The 23,362-nt window shown below is 47.5% G+C and overlaps 1 protein-coding gene across 2 annotated transcripts; it reads right to left on the bottom strand.

Annotated features, from left to right (window-relative positions):
* Window positions 1-16,998: 16,998 nt before the first annotated feature.
* Window positions 16,999-20,259, bottom strand: LOC125552869. 2 transcript variants are annotated; one of them, XM_048716571.1, is made up of 7 exons: window positions 19,838-20,259; window positions 19,106-19,293; window positions 18,490-18,840; window positions 18,196-18,396; window positions 18,034-18,104; window positions 17,641-17,777; window positions 16,999-17,563 (listed from the first exon to the last, which is right to left on the bottom strand). In XM_048716571.1, exons 1-7 carry the CDS (start codon window positions 20,160-20,162, stop codon window positions 17,253-17,255), a joined length of 1,584 nt encoding a protein of 527 aa, XP_048572528.1. In that variant the 5' UTR covers window positions 20,163-20,259; the 3' UTR covers window positions 16,999-17,252. The 2 variants fall into 2 exon arrangements, with proteins under 2 accessions (XP_048572528.1, XP_048572527.1); XM_048716570.1 differs by having other exon boundaries at window positions 17,638-17,777; window positions 19,838-20,256.
* Window positions 20,260-23,362: the final 3,103 nt, after the last annotated feature.

Below are 23,362 nucleotides of genomic sequence, written 5' to 3'. Positions count from 1 at the left end.
CGCCCGTTACCAGTAGCGCCCTCCCCTGTTTGGCCCCCGGGGCCTATGACAAGGGAGCCCCACCCCACAGAACCGTTTTAATTAAAAAAAAAGGAAGAAGAAAAGAATAAAAAATATAAATATAATAATAATAAATTAATTAATTAAGGAGTTAATTAAGTTTTAATGATTATAATTAGATTAACCTAATCACTAATTAACCTAATTAACTGTTAGTTAATTAAAACAGAGTATGACGAACGGGACCCACCTGTCAGGTTGACCAAGTCAACTATTGACGTCATGCTGACGTCATGATGACGTCAGCAGACACTATTCTGGATTAATGTTGATTAAATTAAATAAAATCCTAAAAATGATTTAAATCTTTTAAAATTAATATAAAATAAACCGTAGCTCGGATGGAAAAACTTTGTACATGAAAGTTGCTCAGAACGACGAGACGAATTTGAAGAACCGGCCAGCCCGTTTATCCGCCACGCATCCCTAGCATAGCGAACACGCAACTTTCCCCCTCTGTTTCATCTGTCCGAAAACGGGAAACACCGAGGATACTTCCCGGATGTTTCCCCCTCACCGGTATCACCTCATACCGCGATAGGGCACCCCTAGCACCGATCCTTTGTCATGTCATGCATCGCTATGCATCTGTTTGCTTAAATATTTATTGTTTCTCCCCCCTCTTCTCTCGCTAGACACCGGGACCGACGCCGCTGCTACCCAGTACGACTACGGAGTTGACGATCCCTCTCTCTTGCCAGAGCAACCAGGCAAGCCCCCCCTTTGATCACCAGATATCGTCCACTCTTCCTCTATACTGCTTGCATTAGAGTAGTGTAGCATGTTACTGCTTACCGTTAATCCTATACTGATGCATAGCCTGTCCTTGCTACTACTGTTGTTACCTTTACCTGCAATCCCAATGCTTAGTATAGGATGCTAGTTTTCATCAGTGGCCCTACATCCTTGTCCGTTGCTGTGCTATACTATCGGGCCGTGATCACTCGGGAGTTGATCACGGGTATATACTATATACCTTTATACATGATACATGTGGTGACTAAAGACGGGTCGGCTTGAGGAGCACCCGCGAGTGGATCTTTGAGGCGGAGCGGCAGGGCAGGTTCCGACCACCTAGGAGAGAGGTGGGCCTGGCCCTGGTCGACGTTCGCGGATACTTAACACGCTTAACGAGATCTGGGTATTTGATCTGAGTTTGGCCATTTGGTCTATACGCACTAACCATCTACGCGGGAGTAGTTATGGGTATCCCGGCGTCGTGGTATCAGCCGAAGCCTTCGTGACGTCAGCGACTGAGTGGCGCGCGCCGGATTGGAACGTAAGCCTGCTCTTGTATTAAGGGGGCTAATTCTGCTTCCGGCCGCGTAGGCAACGTGCAGGTGTGCTAAGGGCGATGGGCCCAGACCCCTGTGCGCTTAGGTTTAGACCGGCGTGCTGACCTCTCTGTTGTGCCTAGGTGGGGCTGCGACGTGTTGATCTTCCGAGGCCGGGCATGACCCAGGAAAGTGTGTCCGGCCAAATGGGATCGAGCGTGTTGGGGTATGTGGTGCACCCCTGCAGGGAAGTTAATCTATTCGAATAGCCGTGATCTTCGGTAACAGGATGACTTGGAGTTGTATCTTGACCTTATGACAACTAGAACCGGATACTTACTAAAACACACCCTTCCAAGTGCCAGATACAACCGGTGGTCGCTCTCTCACAGGGCGACGAGGGGAGGATCATCGGTTAGGGTTATGCTATGCGATGATACTTGGAGGACTTCAGTCTACTCCCTTCTACATGCTGCAAGACGGAGGCTGCCAGAAGCGTAGTCTTCGAAAGGATTAGCTATCCCCCTCTTATTCTGGCTTTCTGCAGTTCAGTCCACCGATATGGCCCTTTACACATTTACCCATGCATATGTAGTGTAGCTTCTTGCTTGCGAGTACTTTGGATGAGTACTCACGGTTGCTTTCTCCTTCTTTCCCTCTATCCCTTCTACCTGGTTGTCGCAACCAGATGTTGGAGCCCAGGAGCCAGACGCCACCGTCGACGACGACTCCTACTACACCGGAGGTGCCTACTACTACGTGATGCCCGCTGACGACGACCAGGAGTAGTTAGGAGGATCCCAGGCAGGAGGCCTGCGCCTCTTTCGATCTGTATCCCAGTTTTTGCTAGCCTTCTTAAGGCAAACTTGTTTATCTTATGTTTGTACTCAGATATTGTTGCTTCCGCTGACTCGTCTGTGATCGAGCTCTTGTATTCGAGCCCTCGAGGCCCCTGGCTTGTAATATGATGCTCGTATGACTTATTTTATTAGTAGAGTTGTGTTGTGATATCTTCCCGTGAGTCCCTGATCTTGATCGTACACGTTTGCGTGTATGATTAGTGTACGATTGAATCGGGGGCGTCACAAGTTGGTATCAGAGCCGACTGCCTGTAGGAATCCCCCTTCCACACTCCTTGGCTGAAGTCGAGTCTAGACATTTTAAAAACTTTTACTAACATGGATGTGTGCCTTACGGGCCCACGTCGCCATCTGGGTGGTATTAGGATCTTTTACTCCTCGATCCTTACTCTGGGACTCTGAACTCTCTTCTATTCAGGTTAAATGATTTTGCAAAAAACTAAACTAACTTTAGGTTCTCGATAATACTTTCTCCCGGAGAGCCGCTCAGTTCAGATGATCGCCAGATGCACTAGAAGATTCCGAAGTTACTCTACGATGTTCTGTTGAGTCTTTGTGACATCGCATTTGCGATTTTCTTCCACCATCAACCCCTATGAAAACTGCATACACTTGCCATTCATACAATCATTCCCCGTTGATCTTGTTATTACAAGATGTCCCGAAATACTCTATGTTGTTCTGAGAATCCTTTGAGCTTAGTGCCTTGCTGTACTTTGTCACCTGAATACCCCTACGGATAATTCTCGCACTTGCCGAGTATCCGCTCATCCCCAGTTGATTCAGGTATTTCACACAAGTCTTCGTAATACTGTTCGTTCTTCTAAAAATCCTCTACAGCCTAATGCTCTTGAAATTCTTGATTGCTTGCATTATGGTTAATCCCATAAGTCTAGTAATCTTGTTGACATCCATTGTCATTGTCATTTTGAGTCCATTGATTTGATTTGTTGCGAATGCTCGCAATCCTCAAACAGATCCTAGAATTCATCCTTCCGGCTTAGACGTCGTTTTAATCATGAACTGGTTCTCGCCAATTAAATTGTCGTCGATTGTGCCCCTAAGTCTATTGAACTTATCCATCCTTGATCAGAGCGTCTGCTTCTGATCCTTCGCTTTGTAAATCATAATTCCTTAGCAATTAAGCTCTAAGTTATTCAGTTGTTTCTATAATCCTATGCATTTGCATTCTTTCTTCCTCTGATTGGGTATCGGTACTCACATCAGCTCCATTGTGGATCACCATATCCACTGTTGGATTATTATCCGACAATGTCCTTCATAATTAATCACCTTGTGAGTTCTTTCTCCGATACATAATGCCTTCGGTAATTTGTATCCTCTCCTTTTGCCAACCATGCTCTGCTTTCGAGCTAGTAATATTTACTCGCAAAGTTTGTGGTATATGTTTCCACGATGCCCTGACGGGTTGAACCTATGCCTTTCTTAACCTGTGTGAACCCGAAAGTTTTCACGGGTCATACTCCTCTGGTAATTCACCAGGTAGGTTTTGACAATGAAATCATTTTTAACTAGAGCAGTGAATGAAAGTTATTGCATTGAAGAAGTGGGAGTCGACCTTGAACCTTGCGTTCATGTCCATGGACACGATGTAGATCTTATCATTAAAGCTTCTCTTAAATAAATTATTCCTTTGGTATAAGTTCATCTTATATTTGGGATCTGGCCTTTTTCAATCGTGGTTCCGACCATGTTCTCCTTTAAGTACCATTTCTCGTGCAAGTTTAAGCACTTGTCTTCTGCGGAGTAATACTCCAGTCCAACCTCTACTTTGATTTGTCGTCGAGTATTACCCCCCTGGTATCTCAAGATTATCATGGAACTGCATAACTTCTTATGAGTTCTTCATCAAGTGCTACATTCTCATTGATTCCAATTTTTCGTGGGCTTTGGGTTATTTAACACTCAAAGACATCGATAACTGAATCGAGTCTGCACTGCGATTCAACAACTCTTAGTAATCTTCAATGCTTACGAGTTTGTACTCGATAGTGTCATTCCCAGCTGATTGACTACATCATCATCATCAGGCTGACTGCTTGACCATTCTACCTATGTCCTTCATCCTCGGGACACAATCCCGACAGTGCTCTAAGCTTACATTGAACCTTCACCATCATATTGTTTGTCTTGAGAGACAACTTTGAATTCTGAGATGGCATCTTATCTAGGGTTATAATAACCTTTTGCTTCACCATTCCCTTGGCTTGATGTCATCGCCGAGCGATTGCATCCTCATGGAGCCTCTCGACAAGATTTTTCGTGATCATCATCAACATTTTGACCCCTTCCAAGATATTAATTGAATTCATGATGAGAAGTACCCTCCTTGCCCTCGATGATTTGTGTTATCATCGGCCACTTTATGGCCTTCCGTTCAACACAAACTTGTTCATGTCTCTAGCACCCTATTGCTTTCAAGTTAATGCTCGATATTTCATTCTTAGACTATTGGTTGTTGAATCACCTTTCTAACATTGATCATGCTACCTAAGACCATATTTTGGGTGCACTTTTCAACCAATGCTTAATTGTGTATGTTTTCCTCGAGCATACATCCTTATATCATTTGATCTGACAAATGTTATCTCATTGTTCACCTACTTGTGGAAATCCATCCTTTTTGGAAATCTCGAGGATTGTCGCTGACTCCATCAGCTACCCCGTCATCCTCTCTTTGGTTTAAATGACGAACTCTTGTGTCGATACTCACTCCCATAGTTCATTTCCCGAGAATCTTACAATGTCATCTCGACAATTTGTGTTGCACCTTTCTCCTCAAGCATTCCGAGTCTGAGTTATCCTGACACCAACCAGATCTGAAACTCGGTCAGATATGATGGTTGGAACAGTTTCCAAGAGTCATAGCATTGGTCTTTCTATAACCCAATAAGGTGATGTCATGCCTAGCACACCTGGTTGGAGGACCTATTGCAAGACTTATTCTATAAGTTATTCCTGATAAATCCATTGTGTATCCAAAGTCCGACCTTGCTTGAAGACTATGTCAATGGTATCTCGAAGCATGTCTATGGTACTCCGATTTTCAACAAGAACATTTAAAAGCCCAATGCTAAATGTTTCCTGCTCAATTCTCCAAACACCGCTATATGGGTAATGTCATGAAATTTCTCTCCCCTACCTAAAGAGTTTTCTACATTATATCCTGTCATGGATATCATACTCTGCTTGTCCTTGGGAAGGATATACCCTTGAAATATGTGTTTAAACACATTTTCCTTTCCATTTTTCTGTTTAAATCTGATAATCATATTTTCCTTTCCATTGGTTGGTTTAACATTTCTTGTGATCTATATGATCTAATCAGTAACATTCTCCTGCTTATGTAAACACCTCATTGTACAATGCTGTCAGTAACACCCTGTTACTATTGATGGTGACATCCCGGTAACCACCGATGGACGAGAACTCTGCCTATTGGTCTGCCTTGTTTCAACGAGCAGGAAAATGGTTCTCTTCGTCCCTCGCCCTTGGTACTGACTTTGTTGCCGACATAACTGATAGGCTACTCTCTGACATGTCTTGCTATCATGGCCGTGCCAGATGTCGACGCCCTTCCTACTTTAACCACATGGTGGGCCCATAACCCACAGTTCCACAGGATCGAAACCTGACTCTCCTATACACCCCCTATTTTTTTAAGGTTGTTCCTCGCACCTGGCCTCGTATGTAATTCACGAGCCACCTTCCGTGTGATCCTCAATCCTGGTATTAAACACAATACTTGTTTCCGTTGCTTTGAACCCCTTTCACACTCTGTTTTAGGGAACGACGATTGTCTATCTGCTTCAAACTCCATATTGTACCTTCTTACCTTACTCTCGATTTGTTAAACTCGAGAGATACTCATCTGTTCATTCACGGGAAAACCCCAGACGATTACCCCTTAAGCATTCTGTCGTAGCCGAGCTACCCCTTACCTTTTCGTAAGTACGATGAAGATCCCGAAGACAGGATGACGACTTCATCATTTTGACCTGAAACAGAAGTATGAAGACATCAACATAATGGGTCGACCTCTTCGCGAAGAGCAACCAAGACCGAGACGATTCGTTAGAAACTCGTAACCAAAACTTCCCCCCTTACCGAACCTCTTAAATCTCGGGACGAGATTTCTTGTAGTGGAGGAGAATTGTGACGCCCGGATAATTAAGCTACAGTAAACCTCCGTTAATGATGCCGCGTCACCGCGGTTACCGTTGCTAATCTCGCGTTAGTTCGAAACCGATTCAAATTCAAATTCAAAAGAAAAACAAACAACAAAAGTTTTCAAAAATTTAAAACTAAAATGTTCGGGTTGTTTCAAATAAATCGTAAGCAATTATGGTGAAGAAACCAAGCTTTTTAAAAAAAATGCTTAAATGAACTATAAGGATTTAAACAATAGCAAAAACAATTAATTAAATGCTTTTTACAATTAATAAATTACTAAACTATTTTATTTTGTCACCAAACATTTTGTAAAACAATTAATTAAATGCTTTTTACAATTAATAAATTACTAAACTATTTTATTTTGTCATCAAACATTTTGTGGCATTGGGGTATTTTGTAAACACTAATTTAGGTACTACTTGTATATTTTATAAAGCAAAATATATAGAAAAATAAAATAGAAAACTAATAAACAGAAAACAAATAAATACGAAAAAATAAAAAAGAAACAGAACCTCCCCCTGGGCCATTCGGCCCAGCTAGCCAGGCCGACCATAGGCCCAACTGGGCACAGGCCCACCACCGCTCACTTAACCCCCCCATGCCCCTGAAACCCTAGCCCCCACCACCCACTCGCCCCCCCCATCGCCCTCTCCTCCTCGATCTAGATCGGGATCGCCCCGATCCCGCACGCGCCCCCCCCCGCACGGTCCACTCCCTCCCGATCCGATCTGGATCGGGATCCCGTTGACGCCGCCGATCCCCGCGGCCACTACGCCGGAGCTGCCACCTTCGCCCCGCAACTTCACCGTCCTCGCGCCGCACCTGCAGCACCACCGTCGCCGCCCGGATCACTCGCCGTCCTCTCCATCCTCGACCTCGTCCCCGCCGTCGCTGGACTCCGTCGCCTCAACCTCCATCGAGCCCGCTGCCCTGGACCCTACTCCCCCCGCCGGTGAGGCCCCCTTCGGCCTCCAATCCCTCCTCTCTTCGCCGTGCAAGCACGCTCACCGCCCCACCGTAGCTGTCCCGCGCCCGCGCCTGCGGTCACCCCGACGCCGTGCGCGCCTGTTGGCCGTCCACCGCGCCGGGCCAAACTCACCGCGCCCCGAACACCTCCCCTGCGCCGCGCCTTGCTCGCGCCGGCCATCTCCGTGACCGGACGCGCCACCCACGCGCGCCCTCCTCCCCTGTGCCCGCTCACGCGCTCCCATAGCCGGCCGGCGCCCCGTTGTGCCCCCCTGCACCTAGCTGCTGCTGCCGTGCTGGGCCTCGTTCCCTCGCCACTGCTCGTTGGAGCCGCCGCGTCGCGCCAAGCCGCCTCCCGCGCTGTCCCGTTCACCATGCCCGCCGCCCGTAACCACCACCGCTCGCCCCGGGAGCTCTGTGACGCTCGGATAATCAAGCTACAGTAACCCTCTAGTAATGATGCCTTGTCACCACTGTTACTGTTGTTAATCTCGCGTTAGATCGAAACCGGTTCGAATTCAAAATTCAAAATCAGGGAAACAATAAAAGTTTTCAAACGTTAAAACTAAAATGTTAAAAATGGGACAACTAAATCCTAGGTAATAATGGTGGAGAAACCACACTTGTATAAAATGCGTGAATACTCAAAAATGAATAAAACAACAGCAAAATAAATTAATTAAATGCCTTTTGTATTTTGTAAAATATTAAACTATTTATTTAGCTGTCCAAATTAATGTGGCAGTGGCATATTTGGTAATGTCAAATACAATGCCATTTTGGTATTCCGCTAACACAAGAATAAATTGAAACTAAAAGAAAACATTACAGGAAAAATGAATAAAAGGAAAACGAGCAAACAAAAAAAAGGAAAAGAAAACAGGACCCCCCCCTGGCCTCAGCCGCCCGAACGGGCCGGCTCACCCCACAGCCCCGCCGCCCCCCCACACTCCCTTAACCCCCACCCGACCGAAACCCTAACCCACTGCCCACTACCCCCGCACCCCCCACTTTCCTCGATCCCCTTCTGGATCGAGCTCGAGCACCCGCGCCCGTCCCGCCATCGTCGCGCCGACGCCACCCAGAGCGCCCCCGCCTCGCCGTCCTCCTCGTCGCTCGACGCCCGCCGCCGCCGGACCTCCACCACGTCTAACGCCGCCCCCTGCCTCCTCCCAGGCGCCCCCACTCGACTGGATCGGGGAGGGGCCAGATCCCGCGCCGGCCGAACGCACCTCGACGCCGGCGCCCATCCACTGCGTCTTCGCCCGTCGTCGCCGGCCTGCCTCCCCATCGCCGCCTCATCTCCGACCCCCGCCCCACGCCCCACTGCCCGGTGCCCTGCAACCCCTTGTGAGGCCCCCTCCTTCCCCTTTTCCCCGCAGCCACCGCCGTGCGCTCGCGCTCCGCCACGCCGTGGCTCCGCTCACCGCGGCCCCGCTCCTCCTCCGCGTGCGCGCTCGCGCTCGCCGCGCGCAGACCACGTCCGCCCGTGCCCTGCCTTGCTGAGGCCTCGTGGGCCGCGTCCCGGATACGCCCTGTGCGTGCGCCGCCCGCGCCTTGCCTCCCTCCCGCATGCGTGTTGCTGCTTCTGTCGCGCGCCCGCCTGCCTCTGGCCGCGGCCACCCCTGCCGTCCGCACGCCCAGCTGCCTCCCCTGCTGCCCTGCCCTGCACCGCCCGTTCCCCTGGCCGCAGCTGTCGGCGGCCACTCGGCCGGAGGTTGCCACCGGCGGTGGCCGTGGCCTCGTCCCCTTCCGGGCGGTAGCCGCTAACCCGAACCCGTTGTGGCCCTTTGGCCCAATGACAGGGGGCCCCAGCCCCAGAATGTTTTAATTAAAAAAAAGGAATTAAAAAAAATATAAAATAAAATAAATATAATTAATAAAAATAAAAATGATTTAATAAAATTAATTATTAATTAATTAATTAAGAAATTAATTAAGTTAATTAATCCGGTTTAATTAATTTAATTAACTAGTTAAGTTTAATTAAACTGTAATTAGATTAACCTAAACCCTAATTAACCTAATTAGAGGATGACAGGTGGGTCCCCCCTGGACCCACATGTCAGGTTGACCAAGTCAACTCTGTTGACTGCTGATGTCAGCATGACATCATGCTGATGTCATTAAATCATTTTCGAATTAATTAAATAATTAATTAAATCTCAGAAATTAATAAAATCTTTAGAAAATCATATCTTTTAATCCGTAACTCGGATTAAAATATTTTCAACATGAAAGTTGCTCAGAACGACAAGACGAATTCGGATACGCAGCCCGTTCGTCCGCCACGTATCCCTAGCATAGTGAACCTGCAACATTTCACCTCCGGTTCATCTGTCCGAAAACGCGAAACACCGGGGATACTTTCCCGGATGTTTTCCCCCCTTCACCGGTATCACCTCATACCGTGATAGGGCACCCCTAGCACCAATACTTGTCATGTCATGCATCGCTATGCATCTGTTTGCTTAAATATTTATTGTTTCTTCCCCCTTTTCTCTCGCTAGACACCGAGACCGACGCCGCTGCTACCTAGTACGAATACGGTGTTGACGACCCCTCTCTCTTGCCAGAGCAACCAGGCAAGCCCCCCCTTTGATCACCAGATATCGCCTACTCTTCTCTATACTGCTTGCATTAGAGTAGTGTAGCATGTTACTGCTTCCCGTTAATCCTATACTGATGCATAGCCTGTCCTTGCTACTACTGATGTTACCTTTACCTGCAATCCTAATGCTTAGTATAGGATGCTACTATTTTCATCAGTGGCCCTACATCCTTGTCCGTCTGCCATGCTATACTATCGGGCCGTGATCACTCGGGAGTTCATCACGGGTATATACTATATGCTTTATACATGATACATGTGGTGACTAAAGACGGGTCGGCTTGTGGAGCACCCGCGAGTGATTCACGGATTGGGGGCTGAAAGGACCTTTGTCCCAACGGCCCTCTGTGTGGATCTTTGAGGCGGAGCGACAGGGCAGGTTCCGACCACCTAGGAGAGAGGTGGGCCTGGCCCTGGTCGGCGTTCGCGGATACTTAACACGCTTAACGAGATCTGGGTATTTGATCTGAGTCTGGCCATTTGGTCTATACGCACTAACCATCTACGCGGGAGTAGTTATGGGTATCCCGGCGTCGTGGTATCAGCCGAAGCCTTCGTGACGTCAGCGACTGAGTGGCGCGCGCCGGATTGGAACGTAAGCATGCTCTTGTATTAAGGGGGCTAGTTCTGCTTCCGGCCGCGTACGCAACGTGCAGGTGCGCTAAGGGCGATGGGCCCAGACCCCTGTGCGCTTAGGTTTAGACCGGCGTGCTGACCTCTCTGTTGGTCTAGGTGGGGCTGCGACGTGTTGATCTTCCGAGGCCGGGCATAACCCAGGAAAGTGTGTCCGGCCAAATGGGATCGAGCGTGTTGGGGTATGTGGTGCACCCCTGCAGGGAAGTTAATCTATTCGAATAGCCATGATCTTCAGTAACAGGACGATTTGGAGTTGTACCTTGACCTTATGACAACTAGAACCGGATACTTAATAAAACACACCCTTCCAAGTGCCAGATACAACCGGTGGTCGCTCTCTCACAGGGCGACGAGGGGAGGATCATCGGTTAGGGTTATGCTATGCGATGCTACTTGGAGGACTTCAGTCTACTCTCTTCTACATGCTGCAAGACGGAGGCTGCCAGAAGCGTAGTCTTCGAAAGGATTAGCTATACCTCTCTTATTCTGGCTTTCTGCAGTTCAGTCCACCGATATGGCCCTTTACACATTTACCCATGCATATGTAGTATAGTTCCTTGCTTGCGAGTACTTTGGATGAGTACTCACGGTTGCTTTCTCCCTCTTTTCCCCCTATCCCTTCTACCTGGTTGTCGCAACCAGATGTTGGAGCCCAGGAGCCAGACGCCACCGTCGACGACGACCCCTACTACACCGGAGGTGCCTACTACTACGTGATGCCCGCTGACGACGACCAGGAGTAGTTAGGAGGATCCCAGGCAGGAGGCCTGCGCCTCTTTCGATCCGTACTCCAGTTTGTGCTAGCCTTCTTAAGGCAAACTTGTTTAACTTATGTCTGTACTCAGATATTGTTGCTTCCGCTGACTCGTCTATGATCGAGCTCTTGTATTCGAGCCCTCGAGGCCCCTGGCTTGTAATATGATGCTTGTATGACTTATTTTTTTATTTGTAGAGTTGTGTTGTGATATCTTCCCGTGAGTCCCTGATCTTGATCGTACACATTTGCGTGCATGATTAGTGTACGATTGAATCGGGGGCGTCACAGGAGCGCTGCCCCGCCTCGCCGGTGTTGCTGCTGCCTCGCCGCCGATGGCTGGACTGGCCCCGCCGCGCCGCTGGTGTCGCCCGAGGCCAGCGCCCGGGTTGGCCCCTGTCGGGCGCCCCCGCGCCCGTTACCAGTAGCGCCCTCCCCTGTTTGGCCCCCGGGGCCTATGACAAGGGGGCCCCACCCCACAGAACGTTTTAATTAAAAAAAAGGAAGAAGAAAAGAATAAAAAATATAAATATAATAATAATAAAATTAATTAATTAATTAAGGAGTTAATTAAGTTAATTAATTATAATTAGATTAACCTAATCACTAATTAACCTAATTAACTGTTAGTTAATTAAAACAGAGTATGACGAACGGGACCCACCTGCCAGGTTGACCAAGTCAACTATTGACGTCATGCTGACATCATGATGACGTCAGCAGACACTATTCTGGATAATGTTGATTAAATTAAATAAATAAATCCTAAAAATGATTTAAATCTTTTAAAATTAATATAAAATAAACCGTAGCTCGGATGAAAAAACTTTGTACATGAAAGTTGCTCAGAACGACGAGACGAATTTGAAGACGCAACCCGTTTATCCGCCACGCATCCCTAGCATAGCGAACACGCAACTTTCCCCCTCTGTTTCATCTGTCCGAAAACGCGAAACACCGGGGATACTTCCCGGATGTTTTCCCCCCTTCACCGGTATCACCTCATACTGCGATAGGGCACCCCTAGCACCGATCCTTGTCATGTCATGCATCGCTATGCATCTGTTTGCTTAAATATTTATTGTTTCTCCCCCCTCTTCTCTCGCTAGACACCGGGACCGACGCCGCTGCTACCCAGTACGACTACGGAGTTGACGATCCCTCTCTCTTGCCAGAGCAACCAGGCAAGCCCCCCCTTTGATCACCAGATATCGTCCACTCTTCTCTATACTGCTTGCATTAGAGTAGTGTAGCATGTTACTGCTTACCGTTAATCCTATACTGATGCATAGCCTGTCCTTGCTACTACTGTTGTTACCTTTACCTGCAATCCTAATGCTTAGTATAGGATGCTAGTTTATCATCAGTGGCCCTACATCCTTGTCCGTCTGCCATGCTATACTATCGGGCCGTGATCACTCGGGAGTTGATCACGGGTATATACTATATACTTTATACATGATACATGTGGTGACTAAAGACGGGTCGGCTTGAGGAGCACCCGCGAGTGGATCTTTGAGGCGGAGCGGCAGGGCAGGTTCCGACCACCTAGGAGAGAGGTGGGCCTGGCCCTGGTCGACGTTCGCGGATACTTAACACGCTTAACGAGATCTGGGTATTTGATCTGAGTTTGGCCATTTGGTCTATACGCACTAACCATCTACGCGGGAGTAGTTATGGGTATCCCGGCGTCGTGGTATCAGCCGAAGCCTTCGTGACGTCAGCGACTGAGTGGCGCGCGCCGGATTGGAACGTAAGCCTGCTCTTGTATTAAGGGGGCTAATTCTGCTTCCGGCCGCGTAGGCAACGTGCAGGTGTGCTAAGGGCGATGGGCCCAGACCCCTGTGCGCTTAGGTTTAGACCGGCGTGCTGACCTCTCTGTTGTGCCTAGGTGGGGCTGCGACGTGTTGATCTTCCGAGGCCGGGCATGACCCAGGAAAGTGTGTCCGGCCAAATGGGATCGAGCGTGTTGGGGTATGTGGTGCACCCCTGCAGGGAAGTTAATCTATTCGAATAGCCGTGATCTTCGGTAACAGGATGACTTGGAGTTGTATCTTGACCTTATGACAACTAGAACCGGATACTTACTAAAACACACCCTTCCAAGTGCCAGATACAACCGGTGGTCGCTCTCTCACAGGGCGACGAGGGGAGGATCATCGGTTAGGGTTATGCTATGCGATGATACTTGGAGGACTTCAGTCTACTCCCTTCTACATGCTGCAAGACGGAGGCTGCCAGAAGCGTAGTCTTCGAAAGGATTAGCTATCCCCCTCTTATTCTGGCTTTCTGCAGTTCAGTCCACCGATATGGCCCTTTACACATTTACCCATGCATATGTAGTGTGGCTTCTTGCTTGCGAGTACTTTGGATGAGTACTCACGGTTGCTTTCTCCTTCTTTCCCTCTATCCCTTCTACCTGGTTGTCGCAACCAGATGTTGGAGCCCAGGAGCCAGACGCCACCGTCGACGACGACTCCTACTACACCGGAGGTGCCTACTACTACGTGATGCCCGCTGACGACGACCAGGAGTAGTTAGGAGGATCCCAGGCAGGAGGCCTTCGCCTCTTTCGATCTGTATCCCAGTTTGTGCTAGCCTTCTTAAGGCAAACTTGTTTATCTTATGTCTGTACTCAGATATTGTTGCTTCCGCTGACTCGTCTGTGATCGAGCTCTTGTATTCGAGCCCTCGAGGCCCCTGGCTTGTAATATGATGCTCGTATGACTTATTTTATTAGTAGAGTTGTGTTGTGATATCTTCCCGTGAGTCCCTGATCTTGATCGTACACGTTTGCGTGTATGATTAGTGTACGATTGAATCGGGGCGTCACAGTTTGATATCTCCCACTATGCTCAATTGAGCAGCAGTGAAATATTGTCTGGTTATCTCAACCAAGTACACTCCAGCCGCGATTTGGAAATTGAGATGATGAAACAAATGCATCAGAAATATGAGGTATGTCGTCCGGCTTTAAATAAGTTATGTACATCCTGCCAGCCCCCAAGTCTTCTGGTTATGATAAGATTGAATAATTTGTAGACTTAGAAGAATCCATAGGCTTCTATCATAGACTCCCTCCAACTCCGATTTAAAATTAAACAGGATGTTGAATTAGTCTAAGTTTGCATCCGTAGCCCCCAAGGGCCGGTTTAATCAGTATGAATGAGCCGGTCCTATTGATCGTTGTGTAAGAAAGGACAGCTTAACTACATAGCCCCCATGAGTCGGCTGAGACTGTTTACAGCACATCCGACTCATCATTACTAAGATACAAGTAATATGCATTAGCCCCCAAGTGCCAAGTAGTGTTGCTTGCAGAGTGCTTTGGACTTTATTCATAAGAGCCGTTTCTTTGAAAATTGTTCTGACAGACATTAGCCCCCAAGTGTCAAGTGTTGTTGCTTGCAAAGGACTTGGGACTTATATTGTTGTAATCCTGATATAAATGTGTTGATAACTCCGTGCTTCATACAGGCTGCTACTGCTGAACTGGAGTCTCAATTGAACGATGCAAAGACCCGGCAGGCGGCTCAGGAAACTGAGACCCGGAAAGCTGAGTCAAAATTCCAGTTTAGCGTGGCTGAGTCGGAAAAACTGAAGACCCATTTTACGGCGGAGAAAAAGACTTGGGCTGAAGAGAAGACTGCTTTAACGCAGCGGGCTGAGAAAGCAGAAACAGCTCTTCAGGAGGTAACCACTGAGCTCACCGGCTTAAAACACCGTGTATCTCAGATGATTTCTGCTATCTTCGGTGAGTCGCCTTGCTATTCATCCAAAGTAAGTACTTGTCGTAGTAATGTAAACCGACATTTAACCGATCTGTGTTTTCCTCAGGTCCCAGGAGTAGCAACCTTAATCAGGATATGCTTGTTAAGCTCAAGGCGGTCTATACCATTGTCGAGCAATTGTACACCGGAGCTCAACGTACCCTTGCTACCATCTCCCCAACTAATCAAGGACCCAACCTGTTAAGTGATGTGTTGAAGAAATTGTCCATCTTACCCACCAGACTTCAAGAAATTAAACGGTCTTGTGCAAGAGCCGGAGCTGTGACAGCCTTGAGCCGTGCCAAGGCATGGGTACCGGACTTAGACCCGGCAGATGTGGACAGTGGGTATCCAAGCTTAAAGGAGGATGGGACTTCTTTTGATCAGCAAGACTTCGCCGCCTGTGTTAAAGAAATTCGTCCTCGTGCAACAGTCATTACTGAAGAGACCAACCTCTCCAAATATCAGCCGGCTTACGATGCAGACAATCATAAGATGTCTACCCCAGCGTATAAAGTGATGGACCTAATTCCTCCAATTCGTAAGCACACCTTCGCACACCTACCCCAGCATATAAAGGAAACACCATGCTTTCAACAAAAAATGGGAATCATAGTTGAAAAATCAAAAAGTATGCTTAAAATGCAATTTAAAAACTAAAAGCAAAACTTCTGCTAAAAATAATGAGAATGGGAGTGGTAGTAAGTAGAGAGCGACAAACAGGAACAAACGACATGAGAAAAAACGTGCCCGCTCTACCATCCAATTCTCAGGACAGCCTACTGGAAAAAAAAAGCACATCCCTCTACACAGACCGGGCCCAAAAACAGACAAAGACCAGGCCCAGATGGAAACAAAAAGAGCAGCTTAGACTCAGACCGAAAACAATGACATGCTGCACACGCACGAAAGTAGAACAACTAGCGATCACAAAATTCATCTAAACAAACCAGCGATCACAAAAAAAAAAACTAGCAATCACATCTTGATCCGGTGGTCCTGGACTTAGATGTGAGGTAAGCATTTCACATCTACTCCCTCCGTTTCGAATTACTTGTCGTAGGTATGGGTGTATCTAGATGTATTTTAGTTCTAGATACATCCATTTCTGTGACGAGTAATTTGGAACGGAGAGAGTAGATGTGAAATGGCAAAATCGAAACTAAAATAGTTCATAATTTAAAACAAATAATAATAAAAAAGAAAAGGAGAAAGAAGAAACAGCAAAAGAAAAAAAAAGAACGCAGCAGCCTATAGACTAGCAGCGCAGCTACCTAACGTGGCTTCCCCTAAAAAGCGAAACGTTGGCTACGAAAACAGTTTTAAAATGTTGCTTACGAAACAGGACAACAAACAACTCACGGAAAAAAACAAAAAGCGCTGCGTGCACGAATCGTTAAAGCTTTGCATCAAACGGTTTAGGAGTTAGATGTGAGATAAGTATTTCACGTCTAGCAAAACTGATTTGTAAAGCCATGAACTCTCAACATCCATTCCAGTAAGACCTGGCTATGCCCAGTTGGTGAAGACAACGTTGTAAGCTTCATCCGGTTAGAGAAAAATGTAGGGGTGGCGAGGAAAGGGGAAGGGTCGTGATGTCGTTGAGCTTGAAGCACGGACGAAGAGGGGCCGTCGATGGAGATGACGGCGTACCAGACCTTGCTCACCAGCTTGAACCCTCCATGGATTTCACCAGCAACCAGATTAATTTTTCAAGTCCATGGACGGCACCATTCATGCATTTTTGCAAAATAAATTGAACTTGTAGATATGATTTTTCACCGAGTTATGATACAATGACTATATGGGTCCTAGGATACTGATTCAAGATAGTAAAAACCTTTGTTCTAAAGAGGAAAAACAGATATGGATCCATGCAACTCTTATTCTGCCTTAGCACCCTTTTATCTCAAGTTTCAAACAAGAGTTACACTATACCTCTTGTAAAAAGGAAGAGGTATACTACACCTAGATCAGCACCAGAAACTCTGGACTGCAACTTGAGAGTTTGCTAGCACTTTGTTATTCTTGGCAATCCCTTACATAACCTAAAACTGTACAACAAAACACTCGGTTTTTGCGAAACCCGCTTTCCTACATAAGCTTTGGAACTTAGTAGCATCAATCCTCCTGCAGAGGCAGAGGGAGAGGCAGGGTCTTGAGCACATCTCTCAGCGCGTACTGTATGCTATCACATTTGTGATCAGACATCAAGTTGCCCGACAACAGTATCCGCTGGAAATTTTCCCCGGCGTCCCCTCTCCAGAGCGTGTACGACTCCTCCTCGACGCCGTTTATATTCTCGACGTCCCTCTGGAGGTAATACAGCGTCCCCGGGAGGAAGAGATCCTCGGGCACATACACGTCCTCTTCGCCGTCCGGCTTCAAAACTTTCGCCGGGCCCTGAAGACGGGGCGGGTCTTTTGCAGCATCTGACAGAAGCAAGAGCCACGCCAGATTCAGTAAGATACATACAAATCCTAATAATAAATTATCTTGGACTTACCACCTGAGCTAGCTGATGTTACAACTTTGGCGTAATCAGCAAGTTTGTTCGCCACATCTTGGATGGACGAAACAACTAGCTTAGCATTAGTCACAATATCCACTATATGCTTCCAATCTTCCTTCTCCAAAACTTTGGCCCTGCAAAACAGCATGATTCAGAAACATGTATGCAAATACAACCAAAAGCCTGTCTTAAACCTTCAGAACTTCAAGTGCTAAACTGCTAATCATACGAATAAGCTACAGGGAAGAAGGAGATTTCCATAGGAAGTTCAATCACCAGCAAGAAGGATGATCATCAGATTCATTGTGCACGTGCTACTCAGAGGAAAGTTTCCTGACATTTAATCTAAAAATGTTTTGTCATTTGCTGCACTTCAGTTTCAGTGCTTACCAATCTGTTTCAATTATTTCATTTCGCAATCTTGCCAGCGAAGCTGCACTTAACCTAGGAACAATGTCATCCTGCAAGACAGAAGACATGTCAACTACAAAGTTGAGACAGGGGAAGCAGCCAAAACAAGATTTATATTACCAACAGAAACCCGAAACGAACCTGCAGTACAACAGTGGTGACATAGCTTGCGCAACTCTCAGCTATCTCTCTCGATACACAGGGCGGGACTCCAAATCCAACAGCTGAAACTATGTCGGGACTAAATCCAAGCTCCTCCTTCGACTTCTTCCTTAACATTATAGCAAGCAATGCAGCTGAAGCTCCTCCAAGGGAGTGACCTACCAACCGCAACTTGTAGTCCTGCTTGCTTTGAAGAAAATTACAGAAGGAAATAAGCAGAGGAAATGAAAGGAAGATGCAGATATTATGCCTAAAATACTAGCTATTTCCCACCTTGTGTTTTTCCAAACATTTTTTGATGATGCTCAACTCATGGCGTAGGTACCATCGAGCGGCCTCGTATGTTCCAAAGTGTGTTGAGAAACCTTTAGGTGACACCTTCTTATCGCTTAATGCAACCAAATCGGTGACAAGGTCATAAACCGTATGGGTCCCACGAATCCCAAGGATGACCAGTTTAGCACGCGGATCGATGCCGATGTAATATCCAGGTCTGAAAATACTAGAATCCTTGACAAACTTTAAAACATTCCTCGGCCGGAGCATGCTATGCTTTGCAAGCCCAGTGGCACTGCCCTTATAGCAACCCTTTGCGAGTTCAAGGTGATAAATTAGTTCTTGAACCTAAAAAAAGGGAAAGAGGTGACTCCCCTATCAGATGCGCATGCTAGTGCAAGATCTTTGAGAAGCATAAACAGTCTACAGTAGAGAGTCTAAAATTATAATATTCGGTCATCATGAGCAGATAATTAATAGACCGATTTGAATTATTTTATGTTCTTCTTCTTCTTGGGTAAAGTGGCGATTGTTGAGATAATCCTGTCTGTCGATTAAGATTTCGAAGAGTAGAACAATACGAAGTAAGGGAAGCCTGCAGTGCAGGACATACCTTCTTATTGGAGGAAATCTGAACGCCCTTGAAGGCTTGAGCATTCTTTGCGGAAGCTTGGGTAAGGTAAATGAGGTAGAGGCCGACAGTAAGGTCACTGAGGCTCCAGTCCTGTATGCTTACCTTGCTGTGCTGGAGGTCACTTATGATCTCGCTAAAAGTGCGGGTGCTTGCGGGGATGTTGTCAGCTGCATGCATCGAGATTGTACCATGTTAGTTTTGCGATTAATTAATTAATTAATTAAAGAAATCTGATTGGAGCAAGTTGTATTGCAAAAAAACAACATAATTAGCCAGTTCAGTTATGACTAACAATCGAAATAGTTGTGAGCTACGAGTCATGTCTGCAACCGCAACGATGAGCGTAATTGTTTCGTTTGCCCTAACATTGCGACGTTGGAACGTGATGATCCCCCAATTGTGGTAGTGTAGTTACTCTCCCTCCGTCCCCCAAAAAAAACGTGTCGCTGATTTAGTACCAGTCTGCGACACTTATTTTGAGACGGAGGGAGTACCTAGTACCTGATTGATTTTGGGGGCAGGTTGCATACCAATTGATAAAAATTATCCATAAAAGATTCAGGCTTGCTGTGAAAAAGGGACATTTTAGCAACAGCCACGCAAGATCTGGGTTATTTCTGTTTCCTAATAAAATCCTAATCCATGTGTCTCATCTGTCCTGAACAGTCAGAGGCAGCAAAAAGGTATATCAATGGAGGAGAAAATGCTTACAGGCGAATGGCTTCCAGTTGTAGTGCTTGTAGAGCTGCAGCGCCGGCTCGAGTGCCTTGGTCACCCAGGCCACGTCGGGCCGCCAGGACGTCCAGGGCAGCCCGGCGCCCTCGTCGTCGTCGTCCGAACCCTCCCGCTTGGACCTCTTGGCGTCCAGGGCCACGGCCGCCGCCCGGGCCCTGGCCTTGTCGTCCTCCTCCGGCCCGGAGGGGGTGGTGGTCCCGCCGAAGAGGAGGCGGGTGAGCGCGGGCGGGAGGATGGTGGGGCGGCTGCGGTGGCGGGTCAGGAGGAGGCGGGCGCGGGACAGCAGGTGCTTGGCCGCCATGGGTGGACCTGGAGGGGGTTGGGGGGGGGGGGGCGGGCGGGAGGAAGAAGAAAGGACAAGGGACGAGAGGCTTCTCTGCTGGGGAGGAACAGCACGGGCGTGGCCTGAACGAATCCTGGCCGTCCATCTGGGAACGGAAGGTCAAAAATATTTGTAGAGTTCTTTGTCACAAGTCTTGGCACCGACGCGAATCAACCTGTGGTTGAGACGTTCCCGTCGACAACGAGGCGCCTATGGTGACTTCGTAAATCTCAACATGATATGCCGGCTCAGCCTCTCGGAGGTGCTCATAGAGGTAGGGTGTGCGTGTGTGCGTTCATAGAGGTGAGTGTATGCGCGTGTATATGAGCGTTTGTGTCTGTACTGATGCTCAAAAAAAAAGTCTTGGCACCGACGAGATGGGAGGAGAGGAGTAGGGCATACAACATTATGGAATGGAGGGAGTATTATTTTGGCGCAGAAACTTTCTCACCATCAAAACGATGCCCTTGAAAATACCTATGACAACCCTATCTACACAATAGAGGAGGCATCAGATCCCCTCTCCTCGTGTCACTAAGGCAGTGAACGGAGGACGATCGTCAACAGAGGGAGGAGCAAACTATCGTCGTTGCGCTAAGGTTAAAAATACAACACCATGGCCACTATAAAAATCTAACAGACATGTTGTGACACAAGATCTACGAGGCAACCGTACATTTTCTATGCTAGCAGGAATAGAACTTGAGAAAAATTCAGTTCAGAGATATACAATGAACTTATTCAGTCTAGTCACACCACATCCTAACAAGGAAGAGGGCATGAGGAGGGGAAGATCTATTTTGAGGTGCTCATTTGGGCTAGGGAGGACCTTTAGTGGTCAGTATCCAACTCAAGGCAAGCTCTGCAGCAAGGTGAACGCTGCCTCCAAGCCACACACAATCATCATCACCTTCTAGACCTCCATCTGCTTGCATTCAAACCGATGGGCTAGCACAAGCGCCTGCTGGAGGAGGATGGGGACATCAACGGAAGCTCAAGCGGAAGGGTTTCAGTATGGGAGATGAAGCCGCAGGCTGAAGCTTGAGTCGGGGACTGGCACCTCAAAGAACATCAGCAGGGACATGGCTTGGCGTCAGGCCGTAGGATGGCGACAGCTCGTGGGGTGGATGATCATGGACGGCTGATGTCTCCAGTACTTGTGGGACATGAGTGGGGTGGTGCTGGAAGACGAAGGTGTAGTGGAGACGACGGCACGCCGCCGTCCATGTCAACGTCGCGCCAGGACCTTGGCGGCTAGAGTTGGCGCACGATAGGGGCGAGGGCAGAATGACGAGGCGATGCTTGAGGACCAAAGGAGTGAGGTGAATCGGAGCTCTGCCTGCGAAGGGTGTCGCAAGATATGACCGGCATTGGCCTTGAACGGATGCGGTGGAGGCGGCGCCTCGGTTGGGAGAGATACGTGCTGGCAAAGAGAGGGTGATGAAGAGGAGGGTGAGACTGCGTGCGAGAAGTGAGCGATGGAGAGCGGGCTACAGGGGCCGGAACCAGGCTGTGGCGGACCCTCCGACCGAGTTTTCCAGGGGCCTGGTGAGGCTTTGGAGGGCTTGTGTGGGAGGGGTGATCGACCATACATTCACGGTCAAGGTCGCATGATCCGATGGCAGAAAAAAATCAGGATGACGTGGATAGCGTGCATGCACTCCCACTCGTGCAACCCTTTCCTTGGAGAATTGATGACTAGTGATTTCTCTGCAACCGTGTGTCTTGATCTTCACCACATGTCCATGGTAGTCTGACAACACACTAGTAGAAAATAGGGTTTTGGTCCAGGTCAGAAAAGGGCATTAATCCCGGTTCTCCTACGAACCGGGACCAATGGGTGCATCGGTCCCGGTTCGTGAGGCCGGGGCGCCGGCCGGGCCTCGAGGGCCATTAGTACTGGTTCATCTGACCCCTTTGATCTCGATTCCAGACACGAACCGGGACCAATGGGCCTCGCTCCTGGCGCAGCACCTTTAGTCTCGGTTGGTGGCTGGAACCGGGACTAAAGGTCAGTCTTCTGTCCCGGTTCTAGCCACCACCGGGACTAAAGAGATGCCTATATATACCCTCGCCCCTGCCGCTCACTCCTCTGTTTTTTTTGCCGTGTGGGAGGTGTGTGCATGCGCTGCTTTGTCTCCCTTCTATGCATGCACATGAGGTGTTCGATGAAATGCTTGAGCCACACTTAAGCTTTCTCCTCTCCAAGCTCAACCTGCAAGCTCCATTTTCCCTAAGATTTGTCTAGGTTTATCGGTCCATCCCGTCCCGTCCCCGTCCTCACCGCCGTCGACCGCCCGTGCCGATCTTGTCCTCGGAACCACCATGGTGAGCCTCTTGTTCTTATATTCGTTTTAAAAGAAAAAATTCTTACTTATATGATTTAGATAGATACTTGTATGATTTTTTACTTTTATTATTGTTTGTTATTATATAGTGCCATGGTTTTGGTATCCGCCCTCGTTGGCCCTCGTCCTAACTACGATTTGGATGTGGTATATATTTTATTATGATTTGTTTCATTTAGTGTTTATGACAATTATGTCGACCAACGCGACATAGATGTTTTTATCTAGGAGGTATGTGAACCGGAAATTCCAACCAACCCTCTTGTCGAGAGGTTAAATTTAGTTGAAAATAAAACAATTACTTGAAGAAAAAATTAAAAAGAATTGAGGAGGGGAAGATGGAATTGGAGTTGCATGTTGCGGATGTCGTCGATGATCACAAGATCAAGATGGATGAAATGTGCTTGAAGATTAGAAAGATTAGAAAATATGCCACTCATACTGAGGCTTGGTATCATTATGCCGTTGGATCAATTGTTACCTTAGTTGCGATTATGATCGCATTTGTTGCTGCATTGAAATGTTTTACATAGTTTCAATGTATGTTTTAATTAGATGCTCTAGAGAGCTATATGTTATTCAATGAGAACTATGTATGAACTTTATGTATTTATTTTTTCAGTAATAACATCTGATCACTACTGTACTTTGGTTTTAATGTGATGATGAACTTGTATTAGTTTGGTCACTTCTCTATTCATGATGTTCTGTAATGGTTTTTGATACACTTGATTATATAATGCACGCAGATGAACCGGCAATGGATGTACGGTGACAGACGCACCTCCGAGTACATTGAGGGCCTACATAATTTTCTAGAAGTGGCTGAGG

Source organism: Triticum urartu, chromosome 4 (assembly GCF_003073215.2).
Source record: "Triticum urartu cultivar G1812 chromosome 4, Tu2.1, whole genome shotgun sequence".
Classification (NCBI taxonomy): domain Eukaryota; kingdom Viridiplantae; phylum Streptophyta; class Magnoliopsida; order Poales; family Poaceae; genus Triticum; species Triticum urartu.
The sequence above is the reverse complement of the archived record's forward strand: the minus strand, read 5'-3'. Positions and strand labels throughout refer to the sequence as shown.